The sequence below is a fragment of the Hyperoodon ampullatus genome (genome assembly GCF_949752795.1).
Source record: "Hyperoodon ampullatus genome assembly, chromosome: 10".
In the NCBI taxonomy this organism is placed as follows: domain Eukaryota; kingdom Metazoa; phylum Chordata; class Mammalia; order Artiodactyla; family Ziphiidae; genus Hyperoodon; species Hyperoodon ampullatus.
Genome location: NC_136923.1, coordinates 32,300,088 through 32,316,392, shown reverse-complemented (window position 1 = coordinate 32,316,392; position 16,305 = coordinate 32,300,088). Strand labels below are relative to the sequence as shown.

Sequence of the window (16,305 nt, the reverse complement as noted above, 5' to 3'; positions counted from 1 at the left end):
TTGGGGACTTTTTGTGATCAGGGCCCTGCTGGGTTTTAAAGGAGGTGATGGGGCTTGCGCTGGCTTGTCTTCCCACCCCAGTGAAGAGTTTTTGATGTTCACTGGTTATGCTTAGACAATGTGCAGTTTGCTTTAATTTAAAATTTTGGGGGGGATAGGGGTATAGGCTTGTGAAGAGCAGGCCGGATCCGGTGGAACTCCTCTTTGTCCCTGGTAGGAGAGACACCCCAAGTCTGTCCTCGATGCCGTCAGCCTTGGCCATCTTCACTTGTCGCCCGAACTCACACCCGTTTCAGGAGCGTCATGTCTACCTGGACGAGCCTATTAAAATCGGCCGCTCGGTGGCCCGCTGTCGACCAGCGCAGAATAATGCTACCTTTGATTGCAAAGTGCTGTCAAGGAACCATGCTCTCGTCTGGTTTGATCACAAGACGGGCAAGGTAATGTCACTACGTTGTTTAACAATTGTTGCTTTTCGTTTCCCTTTGCCCCTTCTGCATAATGAATGTGGGATCCCAGGGCTTGCACCCAGAGGAGACTTTCAGCAAGGCCATGAAACCAACTTTTTGTGTGTCTGGTTCTAGTGGAAATTTGATTGAGGTGGTTGAATGGAAAACAGAGAAGGTATTGTTAATTAAATGCCTCGAGAGGGCGATGGCATCTTGATAACGTGGTCATTCCCAGTGAAATCCCAAACCCTAATTCATTTTAGAAAACTAGATAGCGAAACTTGGCTTCTTGCTTTCAGTCTTTTTAGAAAGGTGAATTTGCAGTTCAGTGCTTGATGAAGCAAGCAGCAGTTCCCAAAGCAATGCAGGGAATCTGCGGCCGGTATTACTCTGGGGCTCAAATGACTCAGTGGTGAGATATAGTTAACACAGTATCTTTTAGTTGAGTTCAGATGAGGGCTTTTCTAGCAAGGACAGTGTTTGTGTAAATTTATTTTGGAAGATTTGATACATATTTACCTAGGAAGGGATAATTTGCAATTATCAAAGCCAATTCAATTAAGCATGAACAACTAACTTTACGATTTCAGAGTTTTGTTTGCAGGTTGGGTGACCGTTTACCAATTGCTTTTGAAAATCACTTTTTGATGTTCCCTTCAGCACTTAATAAAAACACTTAATGCATACTTACAGAGGTGATATTTAAAAATCAGTGTTAAAAATTAATTTATTTTCTGAAATTATATCCAGCTCTATCAGTTATTGCATTACCTGGATGTGATAGCTTGAATTTAGCACTCTTCATTATAAGTGACTATTTTAGCATTTTTATGTTGTCATCCTAATTAACTATACACGTGGTTGCTTATATTTTAAGAATACAAGAAAAAAATTGAATAAGACCCTTTCAATTTTTAAAACCATCTATGTGTGAGGAGCATATACTAAAGAGCTCATGTTTGTGCTTAAATCTCAAGTTTTAGTTAAGCTGCTGAATTAGTTCCAACTTCGAGTAAGTTATGTAAGACTAATAAGAATATCTCCGGTTTCACCTCCTGACTTTTTGGTCCCTCTTTCTGAGTTAAATGATTAAGTCCTTTTTAAAAGAAGAATTTAAGACTTTTAGAAGTGTACTGTTTTGAAATGAAAGAAACCTGAGCCTCAAAAGGAAGAGAGAAAGCGTTACTTCTGAATTAAGGAATTATTATATAAATCATTTTTCAAAGAAAGGAGGAAAAGATTGCCCAAGTGCTGTGTGCTTGCATAATATCTATATCCTACTCTGTACGTAGGATAAAAACTAAAAAGTATGTTAATTTTTCTGTATAACACCAGATGCTCATTTATTTACCTGTGGAACAGATCCTTTTTTTCTCCCTGGAAAGTAAAGTTTGGGTGCCTGAAAGACCTCATAGGTTACGTATAGTAATTTAAAGAACTCATCTTTCCAGCAGTCAAGTTCAAACATAGATAGTTGCCTTAATCAGCTTTTACATTTTTGTCCTTTTATGTCCCTGGGCAACAGTTAAGGTGAAACTTAATCAGGTAATAGGTTTCTTAAAGTACATTGCAAATGTACCTTCTTTGATTTATTTTGAGATGACTAAGGATAGATCAGTAGTGAGTGTTTATTGTATAAACTGAAATATGTTAAAATTTTGAATGAAATTTATTACTAGAAAACCTTGTCTTTAAAGGATACGCAGCTTATTTCTACCATTTGAACTTTTTTTTCTTTCTAAAACATACTCAGGATGTGAGACCTTTACTTTAGAGGTAGATATGACTATTAGGGTTGATTATTTTACCACCTACCACTTAATCTATTTAAAACAAATAACCTGTCAGATCTTGCCATGTGATCAAATTGTTTTAAGAATTAACTATTTAAAGTTTAGGTTTGAACAGACAGTAGGTTTTTTTTTCTTTTTTAATCTTTTAATTTGTTCTCAGCAGGAGAAATAAGGAAAAGTACACCTACTCAGTCTTTCCTGAAGCATAAGTCCCTCTTCTATTATTAAAACAAAATTTTTTTCTATCTATCTATTTATTTATTTTTGGCTGAATTGGGTCTTCGTTGCTGCACGCGGGCTTTCTCTAGTTGCGGCAAGCGGGGGCTACTTTTCATTGTAGTGTGCAGGTTTCTCATTGCAGTGGCTTCTCCTGTTGAGGAGCGCGGGCTCCAGGCGCGCAGGCTTCAGTAGTTGTGGCACGAGGGCTCAGTAGTTGTGGTTCATGGGCTCTAGAGCGCAGGCTTAGTAGTTGTGGCACTCAGGCTTAGTTGCTCCAGGCATGTGGGATCTTCCCCGACCAGGGCTCGAACCCTTGTCCCCTCCATTGGCAGGCGGATTCCTAACCACTGTGCCACCAGGGAAGCCCCAGACAGTAAGTTTTGATTGAGCGTCTGTTATGTGCCAGATAGCGTGAGGTACACAGTAACAAAGAAAACCCACAATTAGACCAAATATCATTTGTTTTCTCTGTAATAAATTTCCAGTATGAGGATTTGTTACAATTTTATCATAACAGAAGTCCCTAGGGCCTAATATATATTCCCAGCAAATTTCTTTGTACAACACTAGAATCCCCTCCTTCTTTAAGCATTGCCTCAGGCAAGTTCTCTTTTTTTGTTTTTTTCCTCAAACATCTTTAAACTTCAGTTTTCTCTTCTGGGGATAATAATAGTACCTACTGTTGTTTCCAGCATTGAGATAATCATGTAAATCACTTAGCACCCTGTTTCTGGCCCTTAATAAGGTCTCAGTCCTTAGAAAGGAGGGTGTTTGGGGTCAGGGGAAGAGGGAACCATCTAGGCAGGTCTTTGCAATTTGCTGTAGTGCTGTGGAATCTCAGGAAGGTAATGAGACATTTTTTTCTTTCATGTGATGGCATATGTGGAAGTAATTTTTTAAATTGAAACATGTGTAGAACTTTGTCCAAATTGGCACCTTACCTGGGAAGTGGAAAATTGGGGTAATATGCCCTTTGGTTGACTTTCAATTTGTGAGTGTTGCATTCTGCATTCATCATTATGGGAGAACCATTAAAAGCTGGAAGAAATTATAAACACTTAAAACTTTCTGATTATTCAAGTAATACATGTTTATTGTAGGAAATTTGCAGAGTGTAGGCAGATGGAAATCTAGGTGACATTTTTTAATGCTAAGTTCATGGAATGTGTTATGGTACTTAAAACCTGCATACTGGAGGGTGACAGGTTTGCCACAGAGTGGACTTTAATAAGCTTCCCCAAATCATCTACTCAGGGATGTAGCAGTTGGATATTGCCCTGCTTGGATTCTGGCCCTGTGTATCATCCTTCACTCCTTTTTGGAGGTCAGACTCTTCAAATTAGATGGCAGATTATAGGATGGTCATTAACCCTTCTATTGACTCAAGGTACCACTGAACAAGCAAATCTACCCATATGGTGGTTACATAGAAGAGATAGTAAGTGGACTGCCTCCTTCTGATTTGGATGGCCCTATTTGATTTGAGGCTTTGTGGACCAGCGATAGTCTAGTGGTCGACACAGTAGTTTATTTCCAGTCTCACTGTAGTTTACCTAGTGGTAGTAGTAGTAGTTGTCTACTTCCAGGTTCACTTTTTTACTTAAATTCAACACATATTTTTGGGCACCTGTTCTATCATGATCTGTTTCAGTGGAGAGCATAGTGGTGGGGTGGGGGCATGGGGGGAACATGAGAATTGGTAAGAAATTGTTACTCCTTTTTAGGGGCTTATATTTGGATAGAGAGGGTGACTAAACACCTTGAGAACAGTTGATTTGAGATAAGACAGTATTATATAAGTTCAAATGGCAAGAGAGTGATGGTGTTTGAATTAGACTTCAAAATAGGAGTGGACAGGTACAGGTTAAGAAAAGGTGCTTTTATGGGTTGTGTTTGTGTGTGAGGGGATGAGGGTGGAATAAAACAGACAAAAGCAAGTTATTTTGAATGATTTTGGCATCTTCCAAACACTGAGGAAACTGATTTTGTTGGATAGAAGGTCTTGGAGAGTAGCTATGGGTGAACATTCGTTGTGTGTGGTGTTTTCATGTTTGTGCCTTGTTTTTGGAATTAGTTTTCAGACCTTGGAGGAGAGGGTCTCTGCCTTATGTGTCTGTTTCCTATTATTTCTTGTTAAGTAGATGTTGAGTAACTGAAGCTGAGTAGATAGCCTGGTGCCAGGTTGTGGAATGCCTTTGTTGCCAAACTAAGGGCATGGGCGCATGGGTTATGGAAGGCCCAGGAGAGTTCTGTGCCGAGCATTGACATACCAAAACCATTATTTAAGAGTGATAAAACGTCCACATGTAGAGAGGCCTGGAACAAGTAAAAATGGGTAACTGTTAGCTTAACTAAACTTATTGTGTACTATGTACCATCCCCTGTTCTAAATGCTTTATGTGTTAACTTATTTAATACTTAAATATCTATTTAAGATAGGTGCTTATTTTTCCTATATTAACATATGAGGAATTAAGGCACAGAGTGATTAGATTAGGTTAACTTGCCCAAGTTCATATAGCTAATAAATGGTAGAGGTGGGATTTGAACTGAGGTTTTCTGACTCTTGAATCCAAGCTCTTAACCGCTTTGCTATTCCAAGGCTTTGTAAAAGTTTAGATATGATGTCATGTTGTAGGGGCATGGGCCAGGTTAATAGTAGGAAAGAAAATGACTAAATGCCAGAAAATGAAAAAAGACAAATGTGTTAACTTGTCTGTTAGGACTTCAGCAAAGAGAGAAGGTCTGTATGGACTGGAGATTTTAGGAAAGGTTTCATGGATAGATGGTTTCATGGACGAGATGCAATTTGAGCTAGACCTTAGGACTTTTTGAATAGGGCAGAATGTAGATAGAGTCAGTCGGAAAGGAGTTCTGGGTGGGAAAAATTGCTCAAGTAAAGGCATAGAAGCAGGAATGATGTGGCACGTTTCAAGGACATTGCAAGAAAGTCATTGCAAAGGAGAAACCTGCAGAATTTGACAACCAGGATTGTTTCTTCCTTCTTCCTTCCATATGACTGCAAAGATCCTGGCCTCACCTCCTGGGGAGAGTGACAGATCATACTTTCATTGATTTTGTTTGTATTATGTTTCAACAGATGTCTGTTTTGTTTTTGTTTTTGTTTTTTTACAGAAGTTACAAAGGTCATTAAGAGCTAGTTTTTGTGAGAAAGACATGTATTTGACATGTTATGTTTAATGTACATTAATATAAACATGTTCAGAAGGCCTGGTTATGTATCCAGAGCCCATCATCATTTCCTTCTATGTGACTTTTAACAGTAGTGGGAAGTTAATGAAATATTTTGTCTATTATTTCAAGTTGTTAAAAAATAAGGTTGGTGTATACACTTAAAACATTTTTGTTCTACTTAGTTATTTGACTTTACTCCTTGGCTTAAATTTATTCTTTACCTTCTCAGGCTCCTGTTTGGTTTTCTCAAGTGGTATTTATGTTAGAGCTTAGTGTCTATTCTCTTTTATAAATAGGGAGGAGGGTATCTGTCATTTAGAGTTTTAAGTGAAAAGATTGTGAGATTGGTTCTTAATGTATATCAGTTACTTGAATCCAGAAAAATGGTGGCATTTGTTAGCTGCAGAAATGTTCTAAGGACTCTTTCCTGCCCATGCTTCTCTCACTACCACTACCAGTAGATGAACAGTTTATACCCCTGCTCAAAATCTAGGTTGTTCGCCCCTTTAATTTTTTTTTTTTGCTCCATTAATTTTTAACATGATATACAAAACCTTCAAAATCGTCTCTCATTCCTTTTTTTTTCCAGCTTCGTTTTCTATTACTTTTTTTTTCCTTTGCCCCAGACTCTGTGCAGTAGCTATGTGACAGTGCTCATTGTTCCTAGAAAAAGTGCCGATTTTGCTGTTTTGACTTCCAGAATGACTTTCCCCCTTCATCCCAGTTCCAATGTGACACCTTCCCTGACTCCCACTAACTGAGGAATTAATTGCTTCTTCCTCTATACTCCCATAGAACTTTGTATATAATTTCGTTATGAGACACAGACAACAAAATAATTATGACGCAAATGCACTATTGCTCTGCCAGATGTGAGCTCTTGAGAACAAGGGAATAGGCACTACATAAATGCTTGAATGAGTGAAATGTGAACAATGGAGCAGTTTCTGTTTCTGCAGACCCTGAGGACGGTCAAAGAGCAGAAGGTCATTTGAGTTAGTTCTCAGTTTGAGATCATGGACTCAGTTTCCGATACATGGTGTTTGTATAAATCATTACTGAGAATTTGCAGTGTGCAAGACACTTTGCCAAGTGTTTTGGTATCTTAGATAATCTTGTGATTGGTGATATTATTAATTTTGAGCCATTACATATATATCCATTCTCATGCAAAATAATACTTTTAAGGGTTTAATGATATTCAGAATGGTTTCTTATTTCACTTGATCTGTATAACACTTAGGAGGTAGGTAGAGCAACCGCGACTGGCTCCGTTTTATGAAAAAAGAGTTTGCTGTTTAGAGGTTATTTGCGCAAGGTCATCTCTTAGTAACTGTGGAGAGTTGGAACCAGAATCTAGATTGTTTCCCTCTGAGATAAATACCAACTGCTAGACATTTATTCTGAACTATCTTATTATGGAATGAACAATTATTGTAATGAAAATCTGTCTTTTGCTCTCTTGAAGGGTAATCTAAGCTATTATTTTCTGGAAGTATGACTAAAAAGCTTGTCATATGACAGACTTTCAAAGACTGAGAGAATCTGAGTTAATTATTTCTCTGAGTCAGCTAGCATTTTTTAAACATACCCCTGGGCCTCCCTGGTGGCGCAGTGGTTGAGAGTCCGCCTGCTGATGCAGGGGATACGGGTTCGTGCCCCGGTCTGGGAGGATCCCATATGCCGCGGAGCGGCTGGGCCCGTGAGCCATGGCCGCTGAGCCTGCGCATCCAGAGCCTGTGCTCCGCAACGGGAGAGGCCACAACAGTGAGAGGCCCGCGTACCGCAAAAAAAAAAAAAAAAAAAAAAAAAAAAACATACCCCTACTACTCCTAACAATAAATATATTTTTTCTTAAGTTTGCATTCAGGCAACTGATTTGGATTTGCGTGTTGATGCAAACGAATGAAACAGCCTTGGAAAAACTTGTGTGCCGTGTAAATTTTTAATTCTTTAAAGAGAATAGCTGACAGGTGTAAAGAAAAAAAGTAAAGTTTATATAGGCACTTGAAAACATGGAAGCCTTTGGTGATTCTGCTGTATCCTTTGTCAAATATGTAATCTGGGTTAGATTTTAATGTAAAGACATAGGAAACTTTGTTTTCTTATTTATTTGCATTAAGGTTTTATCAATACTTTCAGGCTTATGATTTTATCTACATTTATAACTACTGACTTATTCTAGCTGAGTCAAGTAGAAATGAATTTCCAATATGGACCTTCAAGCTATTCTTCCTTTTTTTATTTTTCACTTACAAAAATAATGGATACATTCTCATAAAAATTGAAACAATAAGGACGTATGTGGAGTATATATATGTCCTCCTTCACATAGGTACCTCTTATCCTCTTCCCTTCCTCTAGAAGTAACTTTTGTTATTAGTTTGGTATGTAATTTTCAGAGCTTTTTCTGTGCATTTGTCTACTTGGGTATGTAGATAAGTAAGGTTTTTTGTTGTTGTTACTTTTTTTCATAAGCAATTGGATCATAATTTTAAGTGTACTTTTTAGCTGATAATATCAAGTGAATTATGGTCAGCTTATCTGAAATGTGTTAATATGCTCTAGGTTATGACCAGCATCCAGACTTCTGTAAAATTAATATCATTTTATTGAGCACTTACCAGGTGGTACATTGAGTTTTATATGCATTATCTCATTTAATCCTCACAACAGACTTTTGAATTTGTTAGTATTATTATCCTCAGGATGAGAAAGCTGAGCTTCCGGAAAGTGAAGGAATTTGTTCAGGGTAACACAGAGAGTGGTGAAGTCAGGATTTGAACCCCAGTCATCTGATTGCAGAATGCATGCTCTTAATCGCTCTGTTGCTTGCTACCTCAGCACCTCCGCACAGTCAGTCATCGTTAATCTCATCACCAACCAGTTAGTGAGCAATAAATGAAAAGAAAAAATATATTGAAATAAAAACCTTATTGTCTATTAACTCATAGATATTTTGGTAGTAAATCTGTGTAAAGTTTTAATTGAAGATCAGTTCCTCAAACAATATTTATTTATTACTTAAAATTTGAAAAAAAACCCTCTACATGTAAAGATATTAGAGTATCACTGTTCAGATACTATAATATAATAAAAAAGATACTCTTTCATTAGATAATTTTTTTGACAACTTTATTGGAGTATAATTGCTTCACAATGGTATATTAGTTTCTGCTTTATAACAAAGTGAATCAGTTATACATATACATCTGTTCCCATATCCCTTCCCTCTTGCGTCTCCCTCCCTCCCACCCTTCCTATCCCACCCCTCCAGTCGGTCACAAAGCACCAAGCTGATCTCCCTGTGCTATGCAGCTGTTTCCTACTATCTATCTACCTTGCGTTTGGTAGTGTATATATGTCCATGCCTCTCTCTCGCTTTGTCACAGCTTACCCTTCCCCCTCCCCATATCCTCAAGTCTATTCTCAAGTAACTCTGTGTCTTTATTCCTGTTTTACCCCTAGGTTCTTCATGACATTTTTTTTTCTTAAATTCCATATATATGTGTTAGCATACGGTATTTGTCTTTCTCTTTCTGACTTACTTCACTCTGTATGACAGACTCTGGGTCTGTCCACCTCATTACAAATAGCTCAATTTCGTTTCTTTTTATGGTTGAGTAATATTCCATTGTATATATGTGCCACATCTTCTTTATCCATTCATCGGATGATGGACACTTAGGTTGTAGATAATTTTTTAGTATGCTTTATTTTTATTGAAGTATAGTTGATTTACAAAATATAAGTTTCAGGTGTACAACATAGTGGTTCACAATTTTTAAAGATTTTACTCCATTTAAAGTTATTATAAAATATTGGCTATATTCCCTGTGCTGTACAATTTATCCTTGTAGCTTATGTATTTTATTCATAGTAGTTTGTACCTCTTAATCCCCTACCCCTGTCTTTTCCCTCTCTGCACTGGTAACCACTAGTTTCTTCTCTATATCTGTGAGTCTGTTTCTGTTTGTTATATTCATTGGTTTATTTTTTAAATTCCACGTATAAGTGATAATATACAGTATTTGTCTTTCTCTTTCTGACTTATTTCACTAAGCATAATACCCTCCAGGTCCATTCATGTTGTTGCAGATGGAAAAATGTCATTCTTTTTTATGGCTTAGTAGTATTCTGTTGTACATATACACCACACCTTCTTTATCCATTCATCTGTTGATGGACACTTATTTTGCTTCCATGTCTTGGCTATTGTAAACAATGCTGCTATGAATATTGGGGTGCATGTATCTTTTTGAATTAGTGTTTTTGGGTTTTGTTTTTTGTTTTTTTGGCTCTACACCCAGGAGTGGAATTGCTGGATCATATGGTAGTTCTCTTTTTAGTTTTTTGAAGACTCTTCATACTGTTTTCCACAGTGGCTACACCAATTTACGGTCCCACCAACAGTATACAAGAGTTCCCTTCTTTCCACATCCTTCATTGGATAATTTCTAAGTATAGTGTATTTGGAGGTTGTATTTTAAATTATATATGTGACCTCCCCCTATAAGTAAATCTAATTTAGAAGAAAAAGAATATATTTGGTTCTTTAACTTTAAATATAGAAATATTAACTGTATTATTAGATGCCAGTTACGTTTCCTTCCACTTCAGAAGTTCAGGGATAGAAGACAAGATCATGCTGTATGTTACTAGTATAGCAATGGTAGTTATGCTTGTAGAATAAACAAAATTTGTAGCTTTGAATGTTTTGGAAAATTTTGCCTAGTAAAAAGGAATGATACAAAGTTATCATATAAGCCAGCAATTCTACTCCTTTGTATATACCCAAGAGAAATCAAAACATATGTCCACACAAAAACTTGTACAAATGTTCATTGAAAAAAACAACCCAATGTCCTTCAACTGATGAGTGGGTAAATAAAATGTGGTATACTATATAAAGGAATATTATTTGGTAATTAAAAGGAATGAAATATTGATACATACTACAACATGGATGAACCTTGAAAACACTATGTTCAGTGAAAGGCCACATATTGCTTAATTCTGTTTATATGAAATGTGTAGGATAGGCAAATCCATAGAGAGAAAGTAGATTAGTGGTTTCCAGGAGCAGGAAGTAACAGGGAGTGTGATGGTTAATTTTATATGTCAACTTGGTGAGGCCATGGTGTCCAGTGTTTGGTTAAATACCAGTCTAGATGTTGCTGTGAAGGTATTTTAAAAATGTGATTAACGTTTAAATCAGTAGGATTTGAATAAAGCAGATTACCCTCCAGAATGTGAGTCTTATCCAATTAGTTGAAGGCCTTAAGAGAAAAGACTGAGGTTCCCCCAAAGAAGGAATTCTGCCTTCAGAGAGCCATCATACTCAAGACTGCAACAGCAGTTCTTCCCTTCTCTAGCCGGCTGTCCTGCCCTGCAAATTTCAGTTGACAGCCCCCAGAATGTTATGTGAGCTAATTAAAATAAATCTGTCTCTCTCTGTATATATATACATCCTATTGGCTCTGTTTCTCTGGAGAACCCTGACTAATATAATACATGGAGTGACTGCTGAATGGGTACAGGTTTCTCTTTGGGATGACCAAAATGTTATAAAATTGATTGTGGCATTTAAAAAAATTAAAAAAAAATCGTGGTGTTGGTTGCTCTGAATTGTACACTTTAAATTGGTGAATTGTATGGTGTGTGAATTATATCTCAAAATGCTCTTATAAAAAAAGAGGACTGGGCTTCCCTGGTGGTGCAGTGGTTGAGAGTCCGCCTGCCGATGCAGGGGACACGGGTTCGTGCCCTGGTCCGGGAAGATCCCACATGCCGCGGAGCGGCTGGGCCCGTGAGCCATGGCCACTGAGCCTGCGCGTCCGGGGCCTGTTCTCCGCAATGGGAGAGGCCACAACAATGAGAGGTCCGCGTACCGCAAAAAAAAAAAAAAAAAAAAAGAGGACTGTTAGTGGAGTAATAGGTTAGTGAAAGCAGGTTAGTATGTAGGAAGTGGAAGAATGTAGAGTTCAGTGTGGATAGTCTAGCAGAGCAGCTTTTGAAGTACTGTGTGGCTTAATTTCTGTCACTAGTTTCTCAGTGTGAATGTCTTACTCTTGGTTAGACTTTTTTATTGAATTTAGTAGATGGTGTTTCGAAATTTAACTACATTTGTTGAAACAAAAGTCTAACCAAGAGTAAGATATAAATACTAAAGAGGTAGAGACAAAATTTTGGTATTATTGAGAAGCTCTAGTGCCGAAGTCTTAATGTGGGAGTTGAGAAATGGTTGGAAAGATGAAATTTATAAGTCCCAATCTGAACCTGGGAATCTTAAGATATTAATTTTTCTCACCCGTGCATCTTTTGCATATGCAGGCCTATAGCGCATGGTAAAATATTGTTAGAATGAATGATGTTATGTTGACTAGAAGGAAGTAGTCGTTTAAATTATAGTTGAACTTAAACTGGGACCATTCCTAGTCCTTAACAAGTATGTGAGTGTCTCATGCATGCAGTGTAGTGCCTGGTAAATAGTACTGAAAAATATAGTTACAATACAAATAAGTCCAACAATAGAAGTATCTACGAATCATTGTTTCCAAGGAGCTAAGGGAGTGATGTATTCCTTCCCTAGGATTGGGGGCAGCAAATATGGAAGGAATGAAGAGGGCTTCATAGACAAAGTTGTTTTTAAGCTACTGTATGAAGAGTGAGGGCTTTACTCTCTGTATAACGTAGAGCAGGGCATTCCAGCCCCAGGGAATAGTGTGTGTTTAAGGCAGAAAAGCCTGAAGAGAATGATGTATTCTGGGAAATGCAAACCCAGAAGTTAGCAGAATTGAGGAGGGGAAAATAGAGCTGCTATCAAATCTTTGGGGTCATTGAACACTGCTGGTAGAAGTTTTAGGGTTGGACTACCTGAGTTGGAATCCTGGCTCCATTGCTTGCCAGGTGTGTGACCTTAAAGAGTCTCTGTGCCTCAGTTTTCCTCATCTAAGAATGAGGCTAATAGGGAGATTCACCTCATAGAATTGTTGTAGAGATCATGAGAATTCTTGTAAAGCAGTTAGCAGAATGTTTGGCACAGAATAAGTACAAACAGTCCCTGATTTACAGTAGTTCAATTTAGGATTTTTCGACTTCATGATGGTATGAAAGTGATAATACATTCAGTAGAAACAGTACTTAAGATTTTGATCTTTTCCTGCAATATGTGGTATGATACTCCCTTGTGGTGCCGGGCAGCGACAGCAAGCCACAGCTCCCAGTCAGCTCTACAATCCCAAGGGTAAACAGCCAGTACACTTACAACCATCTGTGCCCATACAGCCATTCTGTTTTTCATTTTTAGTATAATATTCAAGAAATTACATGAGATATTCAACACTTTATTATAAAATAGGCTTTGTGTTAGATGTTTTTTTCCCAACTGTAGGCTAATATAAGTGTTCTGAGCATGTTGAAGGTAGGCTAGACTAAGCTATGATGTTCGGTAGGTTAGGTGAATGAAACGCATTTTCAACTTACTTACAATGGGTTTATTGGGACATAACACCATCGTAAGTCTAGGAAGATCTGTGTTCAGTAGCTTGTGGCTATTTTAATTTTTCTTTATATTTTTAGTTGGTGTGTTTGCACGGTAAGACCTGTATGCTTATTTTCTATAAGTGTTCTTTTTTTATTGTTAAAAAGGTTTTCTTCTTCGAATATCTGCCTTTTGAGTCTCCTCAACTAAGTTATTTGATACCTTGAAACTTTTTTGAATGTGTTAAAGAAATAGTGTGATACAGTAAAAAAAAATTTGGTCTTTGTCCCAGGTTCCTGGCTCACAACTCCCAAAACTTGTGGAATCTCCTGAGTGATAAGAGTGTCTCTTGTATGCTAATAAGATGACTGGTGGCTGGGAGCCCCTGGATAGCTTCAGGATGGTACTGGTCACCAGAAAGACTAAGTGATTAGAGGGTTGGAACTTCGGGGCCCGCTTACCGACCTCTGAGAAGAGGAGGGGTAGCAGGATGAAGACTGAGTTATATAAAAACTCTTCAACAGTGAGATTCAGGGAGCGTTCGGTTTGGTGATCACATCGAGGTGCTGGGAGGGTGGCTCACCGGAGAAGACATGGAAGCTCCTAGCCCTTTTCCTCATACCTTGCCCTTTGCAATTCTTTCATTTGACCATTCCTAAATTGTATCCGTGTTGCAAGTATCGGTGACATCCTGGGACTTTTGACTGGCAGTAGGAGTGGAGGCAGTCTTGTGGGACTGAGCCCTTAACCTTTGGGATCTGACATTAACTCCAGGTAGATCGTGTCAGAGTTGAATTGAATTGTAGGACACTCGGCTTGTCTTAGAAAGTTGGAGGAGTAGTGTTAGAAAAGACAGCCACACATTTGGTATCAGAAGAGTTGTGAGTAAAAGCAGTTCAAATAGTCTTCTGATTAACATCCATTATCCAGTACTGCCGAGTTTGTATGCTTTCCCTGTTAAAAGGAATAAAAATCATTAGCATACTTGGCTTACCTTACTTGAAGATATGGAGTTAAAGGAGCTGAGTAAGTTACATGATGAGAATCTAGTTAATCAATCAGGAAACATGTAAGAGAGTGTATATGGTGTATTAGGCAACATGGGGCATAATGAAAGTATTAAGATATCACTTCAGTCTTTGAGGAGCTTATAGTTTAATTGGGAAGCCAGACCTAGCCTCATAAACAACTAGGGAAGAATTAAGTTCTCAATGGAATTAAGAGCTCTATGTGATTAAGGTGGAGAAGGCTTGAATTGGACCCTGAAGATTTAGGATAGAAAATAACAGGTGTCCTTGGTGTATAAAGGTCTGCATGAAAAGGCATAAGGCCAGAGGGATAGTCCGGAGGCAGCTGTGTGTTAAGGAGCTCTACTACTGGACTGAGCAGGTAGTTTAGGTTAAATGACAGAGGTGAACTTGTCAGGTTCCATTTCAGGAAGGCTGTGGAGGTGGGGCAATAGGGCAGAAATCTTTAGGGAACCAAGGCCCAAGCCCTGGGATTAAGAATCTTGGATTTGTAGTTTAGGGGAAAGCCATGCCTCCCCTTAACCCAGCCAAATAACCCTAATAACTAAAATGGTATGTTCTGTAGTGGGTTATGAAACACCCATCTGCTTTAATAAGCTGACTTTATAATAAAGTGATTGGAAAGTGGTGAGGATTTGATTCATAGTGAGTAGACAAAATTCGAAGTTTCCAATGTATGATTTCTTATTTTCAAGATGGTTTCTCTCTTGGCATATTAAAAGATTGCATTTGTGTGCCTCATTTTAAGGTATATATTTTTTGTCAGTCACTTTAAGTTCTGGAATAAACTTATTAAATACCATTTCTGGGGGCTTCCCTGGTGGCGCAGTGGTTAAGAATCCACCTGCCAATGCAGGGGACACAGGTTCGAGCCCTGGTCCGGGAAGATCCCACATGCTGCGGAGCAACTAAGCCCCTGTGCCACAACTACTGAGCCTGTGCTCTAGAGCCTGCAAGCCACAACTACTGAGCCTGTGTGCCACAACTACTGAAGCCCATGCACCCTAGAGCCCGCACACCGCAACTACTGAGCCCATGAGCCACAACTACTGAAGCTCATGCGCTCTAGGGCCCACGTGCCACAACTACTGAGCCCATGAGCTGCAACTACTGAAACCTGTGCACCTAGAGCCTGTGCTCTGCAACAAGAGAAAGCACCTCAGTGAGAAGCCTGTGCACCACAACGAAGAGTAGCCCTTGGTCGCTTCAACTAGAGAAAGTCCACTTGCAGCAGTGAAGACCCAGTGCAGCCAAAAAAAGAAAGAAATTTGACTTCCCTGGTGGTCCAGTGGTAAAGAATCTGCCTTCCAACACAGGGAATGTGGGTTCTATCCCTGGTTGGGGAACTAAGATCCCACACGCCATGGGGCAACTAAGCCTGTGAGCCACTACTACTGAGCTTGTGCGCCTCAACAAGAGAGCCCGCGTGCCACAAACTACAGAGCCCACACGCTGTGGACCCTATACTCCACAACTAAAAAATGCCCGCTAGAGAAGCCCATGCGCCACACCTAGAGAGAAACCTGCATGCCACAACGAGAGAGAAGCCTGCACGCTACAACGAAAGATCCTGCATGACTCAACAAACATCCTCCTGCTTGCTGCAACTAAGACCCCTCACAGCCAAAAAAAAAAAATTTGTCTTTTTGGTTTTTTTTAAAGTCTCTTGTTAGAGAATATAGACTATCTTTATGCCCTTGGGGTAGGGAAGGATACCATAAATAATTCACAAAAAGAACACATTGAAGTAAATTATTGATAAATTCAAATACATTAAAATTAATTTTGTTCGTTAAAATAGAATGAAAAAAATGAAGAAAAACAACTAACAGAAGATAGTTATGGTACATACACTTGTAAAATATTGGTATCCAGAATATAGAAAGAACTTGTCCAAATTAATAAGAAATACAACCCAACAGAAACAATGGTCAAAAGAGACAAATAAAAATCTCACAGAAGAGGAAGAAATGATGGATAATAAGATCAGCGTAACTAGGGAACTGTAAACGGAAACCTCGAGATACCATTTATACTCATTTTATTTTATTTTATTTTATTTTTATAAATTTATTTATTTATTTTTGGCTGTGTTGGGTCTTTGTTGGTGTGTGCAGGCTTTCTCTAGTTGCAGCGAA

At 38.5% G+C, this 16,305-nt stretch overlaps 1 protein-coding gene across 10 annotated transcripts in view; it reads left to right on the top strand.

Moving 5' to 3' along the window:
• Positions 1 to 242: 242 nt before the first annotated feature.
• SLMAP (sarcolemma associated protein) overlaps positions 243 to 16,305 on the top strand; it is a gene marked incomplete at its 5' end in the record, with an annotated part of 151,090 nt that continues 135,027 nt past the window's right edge. For all 10 annotated transcript variants that reach the window (XM_079713807.1, XM_079713815.1, XM_079713814.1 and 7 more), the window contains one exon: positions 243 to 440. In XM_079713807.1, the coding sequence (XP_079569933.1) occupies positions 243 to 440 (198 nt within the window). The remainder of the gene's footprint in view (positions 441 to 16,305) is intronic.